General features: G+C 44.0%; 1 protein-coding gene across 4 annotated transcripts in view; it reads left to right on the forward strand.

The window, feature by feature from the left end:
- CRIM1 (cysteine rich transmembrane BMP regulator 1) overlaps positions 1 to 22,426 on the forward strand; it is a 186,314-nt gene that overhangs the window by 144,779 nt on the left and 19,109 nt on the right. For 3 of the 4 annotated variants that reach the window (XM_025868042.2, XM_025868038.2, XM_025868040.2), the window contains exons 10-13: positions 2,272 to 2,393; positions 3,558 to 3,767; positions 7,276 to 7,491; positions 11,138 to 11,359. In XM_025868042.2, coding sequence (XP_025723827.1) covers positions 2,272 to 2,393; positions 3,558 to 3,767; positions 7,276 to 7,491; positions 11,138 to 11,359 — 770 coding nt within the window. The remainder of the gene's footprint in view (positions 1 to 2,271; positions 2,394 to 3,557; positions 3,768 to 7,275; positions 7,492 to 11,137; positions 11,360 to 22,426) is intronic. The other variant, XM_025868041.2, reaches the window with a different exon arrangement.

Raw genomic sequence — 22,426 nt, forward strand, 5'->3', positions numbered from 1 at the left:
ATCTCACAATCCTGAGATCATGACCTGAGCTGAAATCAAGAGTCAGCCACTTAACCGATGGAGCCACCTAGGTGCCCCATCTGCCTTTCCAATTTTTAATATATTTGTATAGTGCTAGTAATTATAAAGGACTTAGATTCATCATCTCTTGCCTGCCATCTTAAAGTTACCATTTTTATGGTTCCTCTTAGGAATTCTATTTTAGCAGGGATAGGGGAATCTTAATTCTAATTTTAGGATAAATTGAGAACGCTCACTATCCTTAAAACATCCCCAAATTAATAAACGGTCATTGTTCTTAATCCTAAAATACGACTTTTATACCAGTGAAAGTGTAATTCTTAGCCTCGCTCCTCATGTACAATAAAGTATTATTATCATAATAGTAACTACAAACACCTGCTGCAGTGTAATGACAGCTCAGAATTGAGGTTCAAGTCCAACCTTCACCTTGGAGAGAAAGCCCTTAGAGGACTGTGGAGTCCATGTCATGTTCCTATCAGTAAGCACATTCAGGGAGGACCAAGTAGATCACCATAGACAAATCAGTACTTTATCAGCTAGAACATGTGGTTTCAAGGTCAGCCTCTGAAGGAGAAATGTTGGCCAGACACCATATGGGAGTATTGGGACGAAGGCAGCCTTCCGTGCCCCTTATCCATACCTGCTGAGTGGACTGTTCCTCTCTGTGTGCAGCAAAGGCTTACAGAAGGGGTCGGTGGACAGGTGGATGGATATCTAAATGAATGAACAAACAAATCAGGTAAAGCCTTGATAGAGCTTAAAAATGACATGTTTTCTGGCATGAGTATGAATAATTCATGTAATTCATTCTTCTCATCACATTGACATAAATATGTAGACCTCAGCACTCAGTTCTCATTTCACTTAGCAGATTGTGGTTTGTCACTTGGGCAGTGGTATACCAAGGGTTTCCTATAGAGCTGTCTCCTCTCAGAGTCCCTTAATTTATCCAAGATGAAAAAGAACAGGAATTTTTTGTGTGTGTTTGTGTTTTAGTTGAACACCACTGTTGCCACTTAGGGCTACTTGGGGTGAAACCTGAGGGTAAATAGGGTAACTCCTCCTTGTCTGAGGCCCAGTAAGCCAACTAGGGCAAAGCCTGCAGAGGAGATGTGGAGCCTAGGAGAAGACTCGGGCCTGCGGCCTGTGGACGGGACACAGAGGGAGCTCCTCTGTACCAGACCGTAACATTCTCCTTTTAGAGAAAATAAGGAATGTTTGTTAAGAATTTTTTTTCCCAAAAAAATCTTCACTTAAACTACTGTGATGTATTTCATAAACACATATTTATTTATTTAACATCATCTTTCCAATCACAAAATTTAGGCACTCTAGTTTATTAAAGTGCAACCCTTTTCCTGTATCCCGCATGCTTCTTTATACCCCGTGTATAGACATTGTTCAGTTGATATTCTTTCCTCGCTAGTGAAATCATGAGTGGACCTTGATTGCAGGGCTTCTCAAAGCTTTTATTCTTTATCAATCTTGGTCTGGCCTTCCCAGGTCTGTGGAGTCTTAGGTTCTCCTTCTGTCTGCTCTGAGTTCAGTAAGATGCTCATTAATATTACTACTAGTGGGGCGCCTGGGTGGCTCAATCGGTTAAGTATCTGATTTCAGCTCAGGTCATGATCTTGGGGCCCTGGAACAGAGCCCTGTATCAGGCTTTGCACTCACTGGGGATCTGCTTGTGCCTCTGCCCCTCCCCCCCGACTCGTGCTCACTCTCTCCCCCCCCATAAATATATTTTTCAATCTTTTAAAGTATTTCTACTAGTGTCTGAAATTTCTCAAAGATTGTGGTCATGTGAGAAAGGTTTACCCACAATCTCAAAGATTGTGGTCATGTGAGAAAGGTTTACCCTGACATTGAGGACTTTTGCCCCAATGCTGGCCTCCAGCACTGACCAACAATATACCCTTTACCATTCCATTCATGGAATTACACATTCATCTTTTTTATATTATGGTACTACTTTTCCTAATTAAAACAACAGTCATGTCATTGGGGTTCTGACAGTCACATCCCAGAAGCACATTAGTCCTTGGGCAATTCCAAACCTTGGCCATGGGTAAGTGGTGGTCACGGCCACAGAGAGCTACTTAGACATCACTCCACGAGTTTTTGAGAGTGTAAGTCAAGTTATTCTGCTTGAGAGTAGTATCCCTTCAATGACCCTTGGTCTCAGTGCTTGGACATCATTTGAGACTTTTGGATTTTCTGACCTCTGACAAAATTTTAATTACCCAGGAAGAATAAGCACAGCTGTGACATCTGTCGCTGCAAGAAATGCCCGGACCTCCCATGCAGTAAAATCTGCCCCCTGGGTTTCCAGCAGGACAGTCATGGCTGTCTTCTCTGCAAGTGCAGAGGTAAGTGCAAACCCATGACCCTTCTTCCCCCCACTTTAGAACCGCCAGGGCTCAGAACCAGAGAACAGGAGGACATCATGTAAGTGAAACAGTTTCAGTGACGGTTGTCTATTCAGACACAAATGTCACTCTCTACGGGTCCATCCCTTTTCCTTCCATCTCATTGGAATAAGAGCTCAGAATAGAATTTAAAGTAAGCATATAACGGACAAGCACATTTGACCAAACGAATGACTTCTCTGCTCTTCAGTTTTACCCATCTTAGGAACGTTAGCCTAGAGCAGCACCTTTACCTTGACCTCCGTAGAGTCTGCTTCTGTCGGGCAGTGGCTTGATACAATGATGCAGCAGAGAGCCCTTTTCGGAGCCCGTGAGGGTGGGCGTGGCTAAGCAGCCTGCTTATCTATTTTCTGGTAACACAGTTTTCCGTGAGAATTTAAACTTCTGAATCAGCAAACGCCAGCCTGTGTCTACATACGCACGAATCCTGGGCATGCATTTTGTCTGGGACTTCCCTGTTCGAGACGTCCCTGCAGCCCCGGGAACATGCACCCCGACTGCCATTTCTGCCCGTACCCCAGCTCCAGCCTGGCCACCCACCCCACCCAGTATGCTTTACTTGTCAACATGACCCACAGATTTAGCAGTAAAAGATCCCTCAAGTTTGTGGTGTCTTTTCAAAGTTAGGCAGTTATCACCCTTAACAGTGTCTTCAAGGGGTCAGTAAACAAAACTCTAGTCACTGCTTGGATTGTTGCACTGAACAAAAATCTGTTAGTTTCAAGAGGCCCATGCTTTCCCCACTGGGTGATTTCTAGAGTGATTATTCTGCGTATATTAAACATGTATGTACCATTTGCTATGAAATCAGTGCTTGTTTACTGTAGAAAACATGAGGAAGTGGAGGGAAAGGGGTAGAAATCAACTGTAATCCCGTCAGTAGGAGAGAAACATATTTGCAGAGGGTTTTTTTTCCTATTTTTCTTTTTTCAAAAGTGAGAGCCTATTAACTTAAATCCTTTTCATGAGCCTTTCCTGTGTCATGAACTGTCCTTTTGTACCCATGATTTTTGGTGGCTGGGTCGCATTACCTGTGAGGACACTACAGGCTATTTCTCCTGTGCAGTAGCTGCTTCTTTACCAGGCTGCCTTCTGTCTGTCCAGAGGTCCCTGCTTCAGCCGGGCCACCTGTCCTGTCAGGCACATGTCTGTCCATGGATGGCCATCATCATAAAAATGAGGAGAGCTGGCATGATGGGTGCCGGGAATGCTACTGTCACAATGGACGGGAAATGTGTGCTCTGATCACCTGCCCGGTGCCTGCCTGTGGCAACCCCACCATTCATCCGGGACAGTGCTGCCCGTCATGTTCAGGTAAAAGCTGGCTGCCATCTTGTGCGCTCCCTAAGCAAATGACTTCTGCCTTGCAGGGCCTCATCACATCTGTGACTCTGGGGGACACGCAGGGGACGACCCCCTGGAGCACATTTCAGCTCTCTGTGGCTTTTGTCAACGACGGCCACAGAATCAGCCAGGGGCTGTCAGTGATTTGCCGAGGACCAGAGGAAATGCTCAAACCCTAAAACGACTCTCCTCGTTTTTTGATAGTTTACTCAATGCTATAGGTCTTCGGACGGTATTTTTGTAAAGGATTGCGGAACTAGTGTACTTAGACTCTAGCTCTCCATTTTACAGATGGTGTATTAAGGCTGAGTGTTTTAGTTAATCGGAAGGGATTGATGCTAACTTTAGTCCGTAAAAGCTTATTATTCATAAGGGAATATTTGAGAGGGAGAGAATTATCAAAGTCTGTGGCTGTTGCCCCTTTTTAAATTAATGGCCATGTGGTGCTCTTGCCAAATGGAGATAATTAGAGTGACCACACATCCCAAACGTTTAAAATCTTAATGATGGTAATCAAGAGAAGTTGCTAGAAGAACAGACCAGGTTATATAACTCACGGGGGTCTGAATTACGGTTGTCAATAACAGTAGTTATTACCATAATACCTCATCTAGTGCCTTTCATCCAAAGAGCTCAACATAGTCCTGCATTTATTATTTCTTCCTCTCTGCGGGCCACTTGAGTTAGGGAAAAATGTGCTTAGGCAGTTTTTCATTTGAAAAGCAGACTCAGAAATACTAGCTCTCTTATCCAAAGTCAAAGAATATGTCAGAAGGCCAGGGAGAAGTGAAGTGTCCTGATTCTTGTACCACATCTCTCCTAAAGTTGGAATGGATGTACTGTCGGATTTCAGAGTCCTCCTTACTTCTCCTCTGGTCAGTCCTGTCCCACACCTCTCTGTGAACGGACCCACCTGTGCAGTGGGTGCTGTCAGGAACCTGGGACCTGTCTTTCTCCAGCAAGGCAGGCCTGGCCTGAGAGGGGAGGTGGCCTTGCCAGCCATAGCCGGGGTGAGGAGAGGGACACTTGAAGTCCCTGTTAGCTCTGAGCATCGACACCCCTCAGTAACTAAGGTATCAAAGTGACAGGCGGCCCCCATACCCCCGTAGAGGACCAGATTATCATGTCTGTTTTGTTTTCCCCATAGTGCAGCCCTATGAGTCCCACACTGAAAGTTTACTTTTTCCCATGTTTTGCTAGTTAAATATGAAAAACCACTAGTGTCCATTGACACAGAAGATAAATGAGCAGTTTAATGAAACAACTCTGTGTTGACTCTTTGGGGAAGGAAAAATCATTTGTTGCAATGAGACCCCATGCTTTAATTTTAGGCATGAGTGTATGGAGTGTGGATGGCACCTGGGTCTTTGCTAAACTTGTACTCAGTGAAGAAGTCTCAGCCAGACTGGTTCAAATGCAGAGACGTTACTAAGAACAGATGATGGACTTAACGAACTGCAAGTCAGTGGAACCAAAATGAGTTTTCTTTGTTATAGAGATAGGGAAAATTGTCATATAAACACACACAGGATTATTGATGTATTATTGTGGGTGGTGAATATAGATGTATAAACACACACACACACATATATGGATATGTAGACATATTTTTTTCCAAAAACCTTTAGTGGATTACCATCTACATTCTTCTCATGGAGACCCCAGAGCTGTTGCATTCAGGGATTCCTACATTAAACATTTTCTCTCCTCTTCCATTCAAGGATCAGCTGTTTTCCTTTCTGGGATAGGTGAGCAGCTCCTAAACTCTCCTGATAGAAGATTCACCAAATGATACTGTTTCTCAGGTGTTTTCTCTCTCTCTCTCTCTCTCTCGTCTCTGTCTCTCCTGTCGCTCGCGTGTTTGCCATGAGGCATGGGCTATGGCAGAGAGGTGAGCAAGAGAAGATGCCTGCAAACACGCATCACTTTCTTCTGACCACTTCCCTCCGTGTCCGCGTGTAGGGGGGCAGTAATTGGGAGCCTCTCCTAGTCCTTTTTGAAAGGAAAAGGCAGTATGGGAGCCTTTTCCAACATTAGTTCATTGCTGCTCTTTCGAACAGTTTTTGCCTTCTCGGTAAACCATCTGGTCCCAGCTCACTTTCGTTATGATTTCCATCCTCTCCCCTTTGCTCAGAACTGCAGAGTTTGCTCGGGTGGCTTATGCACACGAGCCCTGGCTAGTGTCCGTTCCCTGTGATGTGTCCACTCGGTCGAAGTGCCAGTCTCTACGCGTTCCCTTGAGACAAAGCTGCGGGCACAGTTCCCTTCTGAGCTGGAAATCAGCCCACCCCACTGCATCTCGTCAGAGTGCTTGACTCTTGTGCTGACCACCACTTTGAACGTCACCGCAGCAGGGCTCCTCAGAGATTCCAGTTCTGAGCATGCCTGCACAGGCAGGGTAGCTGTCCTGGGGCCCAGTTATGACAGAGCTCCAAGCATGAGTTGGCCTGGGTGTCTCCAGACTGCTCCTCGGCAGGGTTCACCACTGTCAACGCCTTCTTGCAACGCTTGTTGTATTTGGATTACCCGAATATGCTTAATGTCCTCATACTGCTCCTTTCCCCAGCACAGCCTCAGGGCACCTCCCAGCATCTCTGCAGACAGGCTAAACATTCAGTTCCCTCTCTATCATTATCATCTCACCAAGACACCAAAATCGCCTCTCCTCCGGGGAGAGAAATCATAGTTATCATGGGTCTCTGGGCATTGACCTCTCCTGATGATGACATCGCCAAGCAGATGTTTAGTCTCAGGTGAGGGTTTCCAGACTGTTGATTCTGAAAGAGCATTCCTGCTCAGTTTGCTCACGGCTGCTTTCGGTTGGGCTATGGCCTGCTCAACAGCCGGATGTACTTCCAAGTATCACCGTCCTCAGGATCCTAGAGATAATGAAGTGGAGGGGGCACAGATCTGTTGGAAATCGTGTTTAATCTGGAGGCATAGCCATGAGCCAAACGAACATAGTCTTGGGTTCAGATTCCTTGTTTGCCCTTAATACTGGAACCTCTGTTCCTCATATGTAAAATAGGATCCTAGCACCTACCTCACAAGGTCGAAGGTCGGTGTAAGGAGTAAATAAGATAGAGCACTTAGCATGGAAATTGGACCACAGTCAGCATTCAGTAAGTGAGAGATTGTTATTCTAGACACTTCCGCACATTCAGAGCTGCCCTAAGAGGCCCTGTTCTCTTCTCCACAGGAAGAGTCCTCTCGAGGTAATTGAACTCCCTTATTGAATTCTGTCATTACTGTTGACAGACTGGAACCACTTGAACCTCCCTTCTTGAAACCAGCGCTTCTGCTGTTGCCTTCTGTTTCTGCGCCCGACTGTCTCTTCACTCTTGTCTTGATAGGAGTAGAGGGAGTTCCTCCACGGCCACTTCTCTGTCCCTTCGAGCAGACAACACCAGGTTCTTCAAGAGTTGGTGAGGCTGCAGTTGAATAATTTCTTGTGTTTTCATTTTCTGTCATTTCCCAGATGACTTTGTGGTGCAAAAGCCAGAGCTCAGCACCCCGTCCATTTGCCACGCCCCGGGAGGAGAGTACTTTGTGGAAGGAGAAACGTGGAACATCGACTCGTGTACACAGTGCACCTGCCACAGCGGCCGGGTGCTGTGCGAGACGGAGGTGTGCCCGCCGCTGCTCTGCCAGAACCCCTCACGCACCCAGGACTCCTGCTGCCCGCAGTGTACAGGTGATTGCGCCGCGCCCTGAGACGCCCCGGGTCGGGGAAGGGTGGCGGAGGCTGCCGCGCAGGCGCTGTCATTCGGCGGGGGCCCCCCGCGGGCCACGTGGAGCCGCAGGGGACACCGTGCCGAGCCCAGGAGCCGCCGCCTGCTTCCTAAATTTATTCCCTTCCGTCAGCCACAGATTTATGTAGTGAATGTGCCTTGCACCTGAGGTGCCTTCAGAGGGGGAAGAAAGATTGTCTCTTCTTCTTCCATTTTTTTTTTTTTTTTTTTTTACTTAACTTTGTATCTCAAGAGACAGTCCTGCTGCACCAGATTATTCCAGATGATTTTGCAAAGGTGAAAAGTCGTGTTTGTCTTTCACAGATGTGAGGAGCGGTTGTTGATAAGTCATGTGAATAAAATTCTTTGAAATATATAAGGGTGGCAAAGATACTTCTGAGAATGTTAAACAGGAAATTGCTAAAATAGGAATAATATTCAACCCCTCGAACCTGGGGTGATTAATAAATTAAGATCCAAAAGTACTAATTTGACTAGCACTGCAAATGTACAGAGAGTATTGTTTTCTTTTTACTAGTCAGGTGATCTGTCCTTGGCTGGTAAACTTATGGTCATGATAGATATAAGACAAAATTGTGTCAGGATTTTAAACCTAAATTCCTGATTTTGTAACTAAAGTAGCACTTGTAATTAACACCGGAATATATTCCTTTTTTCCAGAAGGTACTTTGTATATGTGACATCACCAAGTTGACAACACAACTAGTTTTATTTTGTTGTTGCTTAATCTTTGGTCTTTTCCATTTAAATCAATAACCATTTACCTTCTCAGTGTCTAGCCTTAGAGTTATTTCTGCTCAGTAAAACATAAACGTTTCTGTTTCATTACTTAATTTTTTTTATCACTCTTCTATTCATTTGCAAACCCTTGTAATGTTTTTCTGTTCGGTTCCTAAGGGGAACAGACCCCCCTGAACACCTGGTGTTGAGTTTATTAACTTAAGCCTGGGTGGCTCATCCTTTCTTTATGTATAACTCGAGAGATACTTAAGTGCCGGCCTTCATCTTAAACATTAGGACTTACTGCTTTATATATCAGTATTCCAAAGGTTACTCTTACATCTGTGAATAAGAGCATTTCTGGAATGCTCTTATTTTAAAATAAGTCACCTGCCCCATAATTGATCTTTCTGAACTTTCCATTCATAGTTGTGTTGCAGCGATTTTAAAAAGTCTTAAAATGCAAAACATCTTCTTCACAGTAAATTTCAGCAGTAGCATTGATAAATGGTGTATTTCACATCTGGGAAAAGACCATCTCTCATCTTAGGATACTTGCATTCTAACGTAGCCCAGAAACGAGATACATGTGCAGTGAGAAGAGTGGTGATCCTCTTGGTGATTGTTTCCCCTAAGGTGCCCTGTTACCATTCCCTCTGTCCTCCCACTTCCCCTCACCTCTGGCCTGGTTTAGTGCAAGGTCTGGAAGTGGAAGTGGGTTCATGAAGAAAGATCGAGCATCCCTGTGGGTGGTGATACTTCACCAGAGTAGGAAAAGGGAGAGAATAGAATAGTACTTCTTTCTTTTTAAAGATTTATTAAATCTCTTTCATTCTGTATTGTTTAGAGTTGGAAAGAGGCATAGCATAGAAGAGAGAGGGAAATAGAATAGAAATAAAAAGAATGAAGGGACACCAGTGAAGGGATGGGTAAAAACAAAACAAGAGTTAGTCGTTGGAAAAGGAAGTATAAAGAAGGGGTCCCTGGGGCAGGAAGACAATAGGAGGAGAGGCCCAAAGAAGGAAGATAACCGTGGGCAGGAGTCCAGATGACCTTTTCAGCCAGGATTGGGTTCGGGGTCACCTGCATCTCAGCTTCGGCTCCCTTCTAGCACTGACCACAAGTTCCCGTGTCCCCTGGGGCCTTCTCTAGGCCTTAACAGGAGGCCTCCAGACTCTAGGGTATTCATTTCACCTGTTTCATAGCTCCATCACTGCTGTCCCTGCTTCCTCTTCTAAATGTTTAGATGTGAGACTGGACACTGCTTGCAAGGGCGAAGCTGTCATAGCCCAGAGGAACCTGGTGGCAAAATTATCCCTGGACGTGGATGACCCCGAAAAGGTCACTTTGAAAGTAATCCTCTCTCACCGTCTTTAACCCATATAGATGTCATCTGCGGAACCGTGCCTAAAATTAGACCCAGAGCACATTGGGAGCAGTGGAATTAGTGTCTCTTTTCCCCTTGGGACTGCCTTTGGGACTGGCAGTAGGAAATAGGGTTCCATGATTTTGAGGAGAGGGCACGGGCCCAGCCCATTTTGCCAACTGCCCTCTGTTCCTCGGAGAGAGCCCAAAACAAAGCAACTGCCTCGCTTCTCAGAGAGGCTCTTGTCAAATCCAACTTCGTGGCTGTCAGATGTACTCCTGAGGTGGATAGAAGGAGAATGTGACTCTTAGAGCTTCCACATCACGGGGATGACTACCTGTCTATCCCAGTTAGGTCTGTTGTGTGGCTGAAAACAGCAGACTTCATGAAATTGATTCTAAGAGGAGCATCTGATCATCGTTTTGACCGTGTGGCCCTTGAGAAAATGCAGAGGTTTGCTAGGGAGGACATCATGGCTGTTTCTAAGCTCTGGAGTGGTGAAGGTGGTTGATGGTGTTTTATCAGAAGCCCGGTGACATTGCTAACCTAGGGACCTCACTATCATGTTTTTCTTTGTTATATTCCAGTCAGGTTTCTGCTTGAGCGTACAGCTTTTTATGTAATTTCATTGAATGCCAAGACCCAAAGAGATCTCTGGCTTTTCTGGTAATACTCCTTTCTGTTTCAAGTTGTAACTCTATCTGAGAGCACTCTGGTCAAAGTCTTTAAATAGCAAAGACACAAACGACTTGGTGGATGATTTCTAAGTAGATTTCCTGTCATCTTTCAGCCTGAACATCAGGATACGACACATAGGTGTTTCAGTAGGTGCAATGAACGTTTGTTTGGGTATTGATTGGTTAGGACGGCACATAGGTACAAGTCATAGAAAACCCAGCAACAGTTTCTAAACAAATAGAAGTTTCTTTTCCATTCATTACAAGAAGTTTGGAGGCAGATGATTTGGTATCTTAGAGATATCAAGGTCCTTCTCCATGTATGATAAGGATATTACAGCTTTAGGCAGCACACTCGGATTCAAGGCAGGAAGAGTCTGGGAGGAACACCACATCTGCCTTCTATCAAGAAAGTAGATGTTTTCCCAGAAACCTCATTTAGCCACAACCAGGTGACATGGCCTCCTGGAAAAGCAGGGCACAGGATTGTTCTGACTTACACCTAATGTGATCCAAATCTTCAACCACCCACCCCGCCCTCCAGGGTTTTGTTCAGCTCCAGAGCAAGAGTAGAGTGACCGTTGTACAAACTACTTAACAGAATCTCTGTAACAGGTCTTTTGTGGTCTTTATTGTTTTGCTTTTAAAATGTAAGACCCTGCACAAATCAGGCTTGCTGTTTTGTTTCTGAGTCCCTTTTACGGGAGGCACACAGAGCCCCAGTGACCCGAGTGTGCTCTTTATAAGACGGAGTGAAACTGTGTGGCACAGTTGCTGGCCGGTAGCATCTCCTTTTCCCAGCTGACCTTACGTTCCTTTTTCCAGACGAACCTCCTCAGCCTTCCTCATCCCATAATGAGAGCGTGCCTAGTTACTGCAAAAACGACGAAGGGGATATCTTCCTGGCAGCCGAGTCCTGGAAGCCTGACGTTTGCACCAGCTGTGTGTGCATGGATAGCGTCATCAGCTGTTACTCTGAGTCTTGTCCGTCGGTGGCCTGTGAAAGACCTGTTTTGAGGAAAGGCCAGTGTTGTCCCTACTGCATAGGTAAGACCAAGAAAAACAATCCGTCGTTTCTACCGGTGGCCGTTAAATCCACACTGACAGCCATTTGCCCAGATCAGTTCATGTCTGTGACCTGTTACACGGACCCAGAGAAGGGCTGTGAGGCAGGAGGGTGACGTGAAAGATGTGTTCACGAGACACAACCCGTGAGGAATGAGGAGAGGCTCTCTCAGGACGCCGCGATGTTCCCAAGCTGTCCTCTTCTATGGGCTCCTTTGCTGTTTCAGGATTTTCAGTATTGAACCCTCTTTCTCCACCCAGTTTTTTGGAGTCCTTTTGTCCATATACAAACACACATTAAGGTACACTGAAGGCATGAAGCTTGCTGCTCCCTTGAAAGCCACTAAATACGAAATACCGGTTTAATGTCCCAGTAATTCCTCTTGTCTGCTGACACTTAATTGATTCCATTTCGACCATGCAGTCAGTTGTCCGTGTTGAGGGCCTAGGGACACAAAGTGAGGCAGGCCTGAGAAACCGACAGAGTCCGCTCCTTCTTGTGACCCAGGGGGTATAGCCTGTCAAAGGAAGACGTCCGTATGTTCGCCCTGGACGTCTGTACTGAAGCTGGTCTTGGGGACAGAAGCCAGATGCTGCTCTGGAGTCCAGAAGGCAAGGCTCAAGACAGCTGGCTACTCTCATAAAGGCACAGTCCCCACTCCAAGGCTCTCACTTTTATTCCTTTGGTATTAAGTAAAGCTCATGAAGTCAAGTGAAAGACAATGATACATCTCAATCCAGTAGTGAACCTACAATCAGAGTAGCAGGTAAAAAACTAGGGGGCACCTGGGTGGCTTAGTTGTTAAGCATCTGCCTTTGGCTCAGGTCATGATCCCAGGGTCCTGGCATGGAGCCCTGCATCGGGCTCCCTGCTCGGCGGGAAGCCTGCTTCTCCCTCTCCCACTCCCCCTGCTTGTGTTCCCTCTCTCGCTGTCTCTCTCTCTCTGTCAATTAAATAAATAAAATCTTTAAAAAAGAAAAAAGATCTTTAAAAAAAAAATTAGACAAGCTATATTAATGGCAGGTATTATGCATTTACTGCTGGAGTTTTTTGCATGCTTTCTAGATACAAGTAATTACACATATTTGGGGTGATACTTGAGGAAAAGGAGAGATCTTCAGGCCACGGTTCTTTGTAGCAATTCCTATAGATGAACTGATGAATGGTGCTCAGGTACATGTCGGCCATAACTCAAGCTTATCAAGACAGCTCCTTCTCCTTGACTGGTCGACCTCTGGCCGCTAGATGGGAGATCACTTCCTCGGAGTCTTATTCTCCATGTTGGTATATAGAGAGATGGAAAGATTCTAAAAACACAGTTTCTGCTCTCAGGAATTTTACAGAGCTAAATTTTTCTCAGTGTAATGGCCAGAGAGTATTTAAATGTATGTTTGAAAGCTGAATTCTCTTCTTTTAACAGAATGACCAACTTTGGAATTTATTCTTCAAACCATGATGCTTTTGAGAGAGAAATGGGTGCTATTAATCAGGATGGGGCAATAGCTCTATACCAGGAGTGTCCCAAGCAAATCAGGACATATGGCTGCCCTACTTTTTAGTGACCAACAATGTTGGGTTCTGCTCTAATACCCATAAGCTTTGTAGCTCCAAAGTGGAGCCAAAAAAAGTGTCAGTGCATACATACATCCAACTGAGTGCTACTTCGTTTCTCAAAGAGCTGACCAGTATTTATATAGAAAATGTAACTGCCTTTGGTGAGATCTAAATAAAAGGTATACGCTGGCCACTATTTCAGGCCAGGGGATTGGCGGAGAGGGAGATGTACAACCAGGACTACCATATTTAAATATCAGAATTTCTGTGCAGTTTATGAATCAATCAGGGGTGCTTAGATCATACTTAGAAAACCAGGACCCAGGAGGCTGCGAATTCCACATAACCTTCAGAGGAAAAATCTGGCGGTGAATCTCTCTCATGTTGAAAATTCGTGGATTATTTTGTTTAGATTAAAAAGTTCTTGTGTTTTGCTGCTTAATCAGTAAATTTATAATTAGTAAATTATTCATCTAGTAAGTTTGTTTCTGTATGATAAATAGTAAATCCTTCTTTTTCAAAACCAATTTAACAAATGTAATCTCATGGAAAGAAACCTGCAAGTCAGTAGTCTGTGTCTTTCTTGCATTTTGTTGTTGTTTTGGGGTTTTTTTGTTGGCTTGTGTTTTTGGCCCTCCTCTTTCCTATTCCAGTTCCTTCGTGATTTAGACTATACGTTCTTTAGTGTGGAGAGAGAAATACCAATTCGGTCCAAATTTTTTACTTTGACTTTAAGTTAGTTGGCAAGCACTTTCACCAAATTTTGGTTCGTCAAGCTCATACTAGTATAGCGGAAATTATGTTTCGGTTGTTACCCCCCCCAAACACACACACAAAGATGCAGGTATAATTGTATCATATAAATCTAAGGCTTATCTTCAGGGTAACATATTGGGGAGACTTAACATTTGATGAGTAATACTGTATGCTGTTACTCCATCTTAGCGTTTCATATATGTTGTTTTATTTTTCAAAGAGTCACTGAGCCCCTTCAGTATACATCATATGTATTTTGCAAGTAGCCTTGTTAGATTGGCCTTCATCCTTTCTCCCCTTATGTGCAAGCATACGAAGTCAAGTTCAGTCCATGACTGTGACATGAGGATTCCCTATCGTACCCTCCAGTTAGCTCCCTTGGCCTCTTCAGGCTCATTCTCTTATCAGCTTCCCGTCAGCCCAGCCCTCTGCAAGGGCTCCAAGCCCAGGCAGCGCCAGCAGCGGCAAAGCCTCCGTCCCCATACAGAGACCACGTAGCAAAGAAACAGGCCATTATTTTGCCTGCCCTAAAGCACCCGATTATTTCTCCAGTAGGCCCAGAGGACCAGTGATTGCATTGTCTCCAGTTTTAGGCTCTCTCGGTTTGAAACCAGCTTTTTCTTAACCTAGATCGTCTGTTCCCAGGATCATACGTGCCTCACCCCAGCCTGCAGTGCTGACCTCACCATGGCTGTGGGTCCCTGAATGAATATTCTCCCTAATTAGATCTCTCAAATACAGATTTCTAAAAACCTCAAACCAGCCTTTAATCTGACTTCTTTTTTTAGTGATAAAACCCCTAAACAAAAGCATGCTTCTTTCACCTTGTGAAGTATCTTTTTTTCTTACCATAAGAGAATTGAAAAGTGGTGATCCTATGAAAAGTAGTATAATTATGAATATTTGTATTCCTTTCAGCTAAATTATCAAGTCACTAATGTGCCATGATAATGCTTTTCTTTTGATGTGTGAAGGCCTCATATGTGTGCTAATTTAATAGAATGTGTAATACAGACATAATTAATAGGATTGATGATTAATTTTGAAAAGTGAACAGCTTTGTCTCATTAGTTATAATACCCCTCATTTGGGAATTCATCCTTGTACTAGAAAGAAACTAAGTAGTAATTACCCAATCATTCTAATGGAACACTTTCTGATTCCCTAATTTTTTATATTCTAGTTTTCTACGCAAATACAAATTTAGATTTTATTTTCATAGGCTTTTTGACTGTACTGATGGCTTAAAGAATGGGGAGCAAGAATCAAAAGATGACAAGCACATAAGTCAGGTGAAGGTAAAAGGTCTGGTGGGGATTCTAATGTGTGATGGCAGATTGGATATGTGGTTCCTTGTAAACAGCAGGTGCCTTCAGTGTGACACACTTCACTGTGCACAGTAGTGCCGTAGCCTTCTTACCGACTACATCCTACATGCCTTCCTAGAACCTTTCTAGAGCAAAAATGATTTCAGTGAGATCCTTATTCCATCACTCCCAGATGACAGTAAATAATTCAGCCAGCAACCCTTACCTAGTAAGTGCCTATGGGGATGCTGGCCCTGACCACGTCACCCTTGCTCTGATGTCTTTGTTGGTGATGCTTCTGCCAAGGACCAGATTCTAGCAGCTTCTCTGAGGGGCACCACTATCAGCATCCCAGTGGACCTTCCCTTTGTCCAGAGGCTTAGTCATTCCTGGACAAATATTATAAAGAAAGAGCATTACATTGATCATAAAGACCTTTGTTAATTTAGCTTATGGGGTCCTCAAGCCCATATTGCTGCTGCCTCATACCTGCTGTTGACTTTGGAAATGAAGATGCTCAGGTGTGCCTGATGATCGAGCCAGTCTAATTGAACAGGACTGGTCCTGAGTAAGCAATTCCTGTGTCGGCCAAGTCCTGTTACTCAGTGCATAGAATATTGTTTTGAAACTCGGAATTTGGCAAGTATTTATTTATTTGTAACCATTGGTGTGTTATTTTAGAAAATATTTGAGGTCAGATATTTAAAGTCCTATTTGTTGGCTGGAAATCTCTGAGTCAGTGCATCTTTCTCACTTAAAAAAACTTTTGCCAAAGGAGAGTTCTTTTTGGATCCTAATCAGTTGTTGGTGTCTGTCTGTGTGTGTTTATATATGAGAGATACGAAATGATGTACTTACATGTTATGAAAGTATATATATACAGGTTATAAAATCCGTATGTATGATGTGAACAAAGTTAAGATACTCTCATTACATGCCTCTCAGTTCAGTATCTTTTAAGTGTCTTTAAGTATCCCTATCTTCAAGGGTCTCTGAAAATGAGTTCTGTTATGGGTAGCACCTGATCATACATCTTTCTGATTAGAGGTTAGCTATTTTTTAATATCTATTATATATATCTTAATATTTAAGGTAGAGCTTTCATGTGGAGTCAGGCTGGCTTGGCACACTCCGTTAGTTGTGATAGTACGATTCTGTTTCCTATCTTTTGTGATCTTCAGCTAGAAAATGATCAGTAATATATGTCCTTAGGAGGGCAGTGTCTACAATTTCTGTCAAGTCAGTCTATTATACATCATTCATTTTTGTTTAGATGTATGTGTATGATTATGCTAATTCGTTTAGGTATCTTTTCTTAGAGATTACACATATAAAGAGTATCTCTGTGGAACATCTGTTGATCATTGAGTACTTAACTCAGCCCAGGAATCAAACATAGCAAATATTTAATTCCACATCTCTAAGACATACAACCCATAGAATTAAAGGTTGTACCTTTTTAAGCTATAATGTTATGAGACTGGTATCTCTGTTGCAACGTTTTTCACAGCTATTTCTCCAGTGTGTTTTCTTAAACACTTACGTGTTCTGGAAAGAGAACTTACTTTGGAGCCGAAGGGTTATGATCCCACCTCTGGCACATGCTAGCTTTATGTCTCAGTGCTAGGATCTAACCCTAGCTCAGTTTCCCCATCTCTGAGATGGGGACGGTAATGTTGTTCTCTGCTTCGCTAAAGTGCTGTGAAAATTAAGTGAATAATGCACACATGTAAATGTGCTTAGTCAACACAATGTGAACGCTCGGCTTAGTTCAGTGACAGCTCTTCCAACACGGAGTGCAGCTGATCTGGGTAATGTGCCAAATGGATTCTGGTATTGCACTTTAAATATAGCACCTACCTCTCTGCAAGAGAAAGGCCTGGATATAGCATCCCAATGATGAGCTGTTGAAGGACAAGAATATTTTAGGTAATGCTTCCATGGTGTACCTCGTCCTGCACACTCTTAGCTTAAACAGCCCACCACTGCTTTAGTCACCGTATTGTGATCCAGGTAGAGGCAGCATGCTTTCCAAGGCTCTGTAGTGCAGCTGGGTTGGGGCAGCGCCCTGCCCACAAACCTCAGAGCTTCACTGTCCTTTCATGCCTCTGGACGTTGCTGTGGGAGAGAGAATGGGGCTCTTTTAGTTTTTGTTTACTTTGAGAGGCTGGTCCCATTTGAGGAGTCTGTGAACTTACAGTGCATGATCCACCATGATTCCTACAGAGCACGTGGCCACTGTCATCAGGAAGAGCTGAGGTATGCTTCCTGAACATTCTTCAGAGCTCTGGGTTCTTGAGGTCCCAACACTGCAACCAGGTGGTCCCAGATAGTGCTGAAGTGATTTAAGCGGAAGGGAAGGGGAGCAGGATGCTTTTCTGTGTGCTGTTTAAAGCTTAGAAGACTGCAAATACTCTGGTTGTCATGCACTCTACTAACTTTGGAATGGGTCTCAAGTTGTTGCAACAGAAATAAACGGTGTTTGATTTCAGTCTCTTTAGGTCTTACCCTGCACCCTGGGAAGCACCTCATCCTGCTCACTCCATATGCTACTTTCTGTTTGTTGCTTGTGTCCTTTCCAGGCCCTAGCTGTGTAAACGGAAATTCCAGTAAGCTTCTGAGTAGCATTGTCCTTACCTGGGCTTCAGCACACAGTCTTCCTTGAAAGAGGTCTCTTGCACAGACCCATGAGCACATGCCTTTCACCTCTTATTTCCATCCAGGAAACCAACCCTGATTTTGGACTCTCTAATGGTTGGGGGAAAGACCCCTCTACAGGAGGGTTACATTTCTGATGAGGGCATGTAATCAGACCTGATATTAGCTGGCAGACCCTGATGGGATATTCTCGGCCACACGCAGGCTGTGACGACAGGAACTTTCTCTGGGAAGTCCAGTGGTTTCCACTTCAGGGTTTTCTTAATAAGATTCTGTACTCTTTACATAGATGGCTTCCCTTATGTCCTAAGGGAGGGAAGCGTGCTGTTTTCCTTATTTAGGCCACTTTCATCTTTCAGTTTTCCTGCCTGCCTTTTAGACTACATTGTGTATTTCCATAATGATTTCCATGTATAATCTCCATGAAGGATTGTCGGCCTTGTAAGAGATGGGACCTCAGTTAAAGTTGAAAATGGAATGTTTCCCTGAACTTTCATCCATGAAGTGCTTACTTGACCCATAACACATGGTTAATGCACAGATTAAGTCCTATCACTGAGAAATAATGTCCTCTTTGCATGCAGTAGGAATCAGCCAGAAGTCATTGTAGTTACCAGTTTGGTGAGATTTCTATTCCTAGAGCTCAGGAAAGTTTATAATTTTTTTTAGTGACCTTATTACCTATTGTTTCCAGTATGTTGAAGAAACCTGAAAGGTTCTTTCGGCCTTTATTAAAATATACCTAGACTCCCACCTCAAGAAATAGAATAAAATAAAGCATAAATGGACTGCCAAGAAAGGTCTTAAAATGGTGGTCAGATCTGCTTTCAAAGTATTTGAGATGTTATGTAGAGGTAGGGGTTGGCCTACATGGCAGTACTTGTCTTAGTTTTCTCTTCTTATAAAAATGAATTAAGAGTAGATGTTTTATTAGAAGCTAGAAGTTATTAGAAACTCGGGTTTTGAGTTAATAAATATTTCTTGAATTTTTAGCCAAAAACCTTTAATCATGCACTGACAGAATTACTGTATATTAGACCTGTGCCTCATTGAAATTGTCTATGCCACCTGCATTCGATTTCAGCAAGACTTCGTCAAGTTCCGCTTTTCCATTCTTCTCCAGTCAAGAAAGGTCCAGTGCTCCAGCCTGTTGAAAATCAGTCTTCATCTATGCCTACGAGTCTGTGCACCTCTTGGTGACCTGCAAATTGTTTGCTCAGACTCCTTCTTTGTTGTGGTTTCTGTTTGTCTTCTCTTAATATAAACAGAAGTAAAGCTGGTTTCTCAAATAAGAGGCACACACATTCAATTTCTTCTGTAAACATAGAGTTTGTACCCAGCATGTGCCCAACTTTGGGATACAGAAATGAGGATGAGATCACAGGCCAGGGATTTGAATATTTTATCTGTTAAAAGAAGGTAAAATATAATAGTAGCATCTCATTCCTTTGTGGCAGTTAGAGAAAGATCACTGCAGTGCAGTGTTAAATTTATAAGCGAAAATTTTTGAAGGTACTTTCTCTACACTTCCCAGAGTCAGCTGCTTCACTGGTGATTCTTGGCCGCCATTTTCACCCCCTTTTCTGAATCCCCCGTCACCCGTAGTGTACCTCGTACCTTCTCACACCTGCCTGAGAGATCTCTCACTAATGCTTCTGTAAGTCCCTCGGACCTCAAAGTTAAGAAACCAAATCGAAGCAGAACGTTGTCAGCAGGACCTGCAGTTTACACAGCTTTCCAAAACCTTTAGCATGTCTGCCTGGACCTGGAGTCCTATAGAGCTGGTGAGATCTCCCGATCCAGGAGCGTCTCCCCAGGGGTGGAGACCTCACCTGCCTTGGGCACTACTGTGTCTCCGGCATTCAGGACTGAGCTATCACAGCGATGCGTAGGAAGGAGAAGCACCCCTCTACACTCCTGTGGTGGACTATTTTGCAGCGGGACTTATTCCAAGAATAAGAGCTGCATTTAATTTCTTGGCCTCTGGGATCCCAGAGTAGATTACTTCTCAGAACTCTAAATAGTCACTGAGCTTCGAAAGAACTGATGCCATTTCTAAAGCTGCCTACCTTCCTCCCAGGAAGTGACTCCCACACCACCACTCTGACTTCATGACCACCACAGCCAGATTTAGAACTTGAAGCATCTGTACAGGAAAGTTGTCTCCTGGCAGCCATTGAAGAGTCCAACTATGGCATAGGTTCAAGTGGATCTTCATTTTCAGATCCTTCCACGGAGGACGGAGGGGGGAAAAGTCCGGAGATGCTTCCTTTTCTTCAGAGGCTAATGTACATCCCTCATCATGGTCCGATTCAGAGCAAGGCCTGAGCTGCCACATCAGTGATTCTGAAACACTGAATTGGATCTTTATAGAGGAAGAAACCACCACAGCTGTGGAGTCTAGGGTTTCCCCAGCAGTTAATTAGCTTTATGGTATAATTAGTAAAAATAGCTCACGAGTAAAAGCAAAGTCCAACTTTAATAGCCTCTTAAGACATCTTCTCTTGAAGTAAGACAGCCAACTTTGAACAGTTGGAAAAGTAACCTTGAAAGGAGTTAAGATTTCAAGGCCTTGCACTTCTTCCTCCCCTTTTTATGAAGCAGAATCAGGGAAAACGAAAATAAAAACAAAAACACCGAGTTCTCCAAATTCCACCACTGAAAGACATGGCATACTTTAACTCTAGTCCTACATGATGCCATATAACGTTGCTTATATTTGAATCCAAAGGCGATAAGACATGTCTGTGCACTCCCTGAGTTAGATGGCCCCACAGAAGGAGCCACCGCGCACAAGTGCCCTGGGCTTCCGACACGCGGTGTTGTGGGTGACTGCAGAAGCAGATTCTCCATCCATCCTACAGCAGGGACTTTGTTTCTGAAGGAGGCCAAAAGTCACTTCAAGCCTGGTCTGATGGATGAGAGAGGCCCGAGCTGAGGAAACCAAATATCAAAGCTAATCTAAACCAAGGAGTGGCCATAAAATAGTAACTATCTTCATTGCATGTGTCAAAATTTGGCTCTGGATGCCTCTGCAAAAGGAAAATTCCAAAGCCATGTGAAGCAAGGGCAGTATCGTTGGAATACATTTATAGCCCTCTACAGTGACTGCTTAGAAGGGGATCACATTTGTTTGGATATATAACTCTTGATGTGTTTGTCCAAAAAATAAACCTTATTATATTAGTGTCATACCTCATGTTTCTCTTGGAACATTCTCCTCTAATCCTCTTCTTCCGAGAGAGATGTTAAAGAGAGACTTGCCTAAGACTGTGAGTCCCCAGTAACCACTTCATTATCTATGTTCCTTCATAGGACTGTGCCGGACATATGATGCAGTTAGTTGAAGGGTAAATTACCTTTGAAGACGAAGACCTTAACCCCCAACAAAAAAGGCGAAGGGCAGGAATTCTGGTGCCCATTTTTTTTAGAGTTAGTGAGTAATCACCACATTCGTTTGTGTGGCACAGGAAGTGGCCCTCCCTGAGGTTATCCTGCTGGGTACAGGTGGGCAGAAGGTGTGTGGAGACTGGAGCCACACCCACCTTGGTTCCCATCCTGGCCTTGCCACTTGCTAGCCGTGCATCTTGGGCAAGTCACGTAATGCCTCGGTTTCCTGTGGAATTGGGGTAATACCCTGTCCCATTGGGCTGTGGAGATCGAATGGAACGACTCCTATAAATCACTTAGCACAGTGGCCGGTACGTAGTAGGCGTTTAGCAGGTGGGAACTCCTATTATTCGGTATCAACAAATAAAAATAATGTCATTGTCAGTGTAAACAAACCAGTTGGAGTGATAAATAGAACAAATGGCATAGCCCACTCTGTAACCAAATAATAAACCACCTAGACCACTTTTAGTTGGATGTTCCCATGTCTCCATTTCTACATCCTTCTTCAGCCAGAGTGCTTAAAATGCTTTTACATGTACTTCTAGTCAGACTGTGCTCCTTCCCACAAAAGACTACAGAGACTTTATTATGTAGAACCTCACATTGTATAGAATGGTCGCCATGTCTCCCTGTAGACAAAGTTGCTTCTAAAACTCTCTGACAGCTTTCTCAAATTAACCCAACTATGCCATGGAAGGCGGTGGCTTAACCAGGAGCAGAAAGAGCCTGTGAGAACTAGGGGACACCGAAATCCATCAATCAGCCCACGTGACTCCATGGTTTCAAGGCCTCTGTTTAGATCTTTGCCCTTCAGGTAAAATTTAGTCAAAAGTAGAATATTTTTATAAAGCCTCATTAACCAAACTCTAATGAATGAATCTGGGCCACATAGCAGCCACCCTGGAAAGGATTAGTCAGGGCTTTCCAAAAACCAAGAATCCTCCATGTATTTCACATGAAAATTCAGTAGAGTCTTACATGTGGCTTTGTTTTAAAGCACCTTTGAAGAAACACACTTGATCATTATGAAACGTACTGATACTGTGGTTCAAACTGATCAGATGTGAAGATCCCATAGAAAACACTCCCTCTAAGCAGTGGAGGGGAAGCATTGCTCTGTCACGGTCTCTGAAATGGATCTCCTCTTGGACTGAAGGCTGCGTCCTCAAGCCTGCCTGTCCTGACTTAACACACCTATAGCTAACCGTGGCTCGCCCCACAGCAGCACGTCGGAACCAGCTTGGCCCTCCCCTGACGGTGTTGTGTACTTCCCAGGGAGGCTCTGGCACATTGGAGACCACATGAAGATGGAAGGAGAGGAGCCACTGAGTTGAGCTCAGCATAGAGAACCTGAGCCTTGTAGTCAGATGGAGCCAGGGG

Source organism: Callorhinus ursinus, unplaced genomic scaffold (genome assembly GCF_003265705.2).
Source record: "Callorhinus ursinus isolate GAN/ISIS: 27379988/994484 unplaced genomic scaffold, GSC_fseal_2.0 scaffold10, whole genome shotgun sequence".
Lineage (NCBI taxonomy): Eukaryota > Metazoa > Chordata > Mammalia > Carnivora > Otariidae > Callorhinus > Callorhinus ursinus.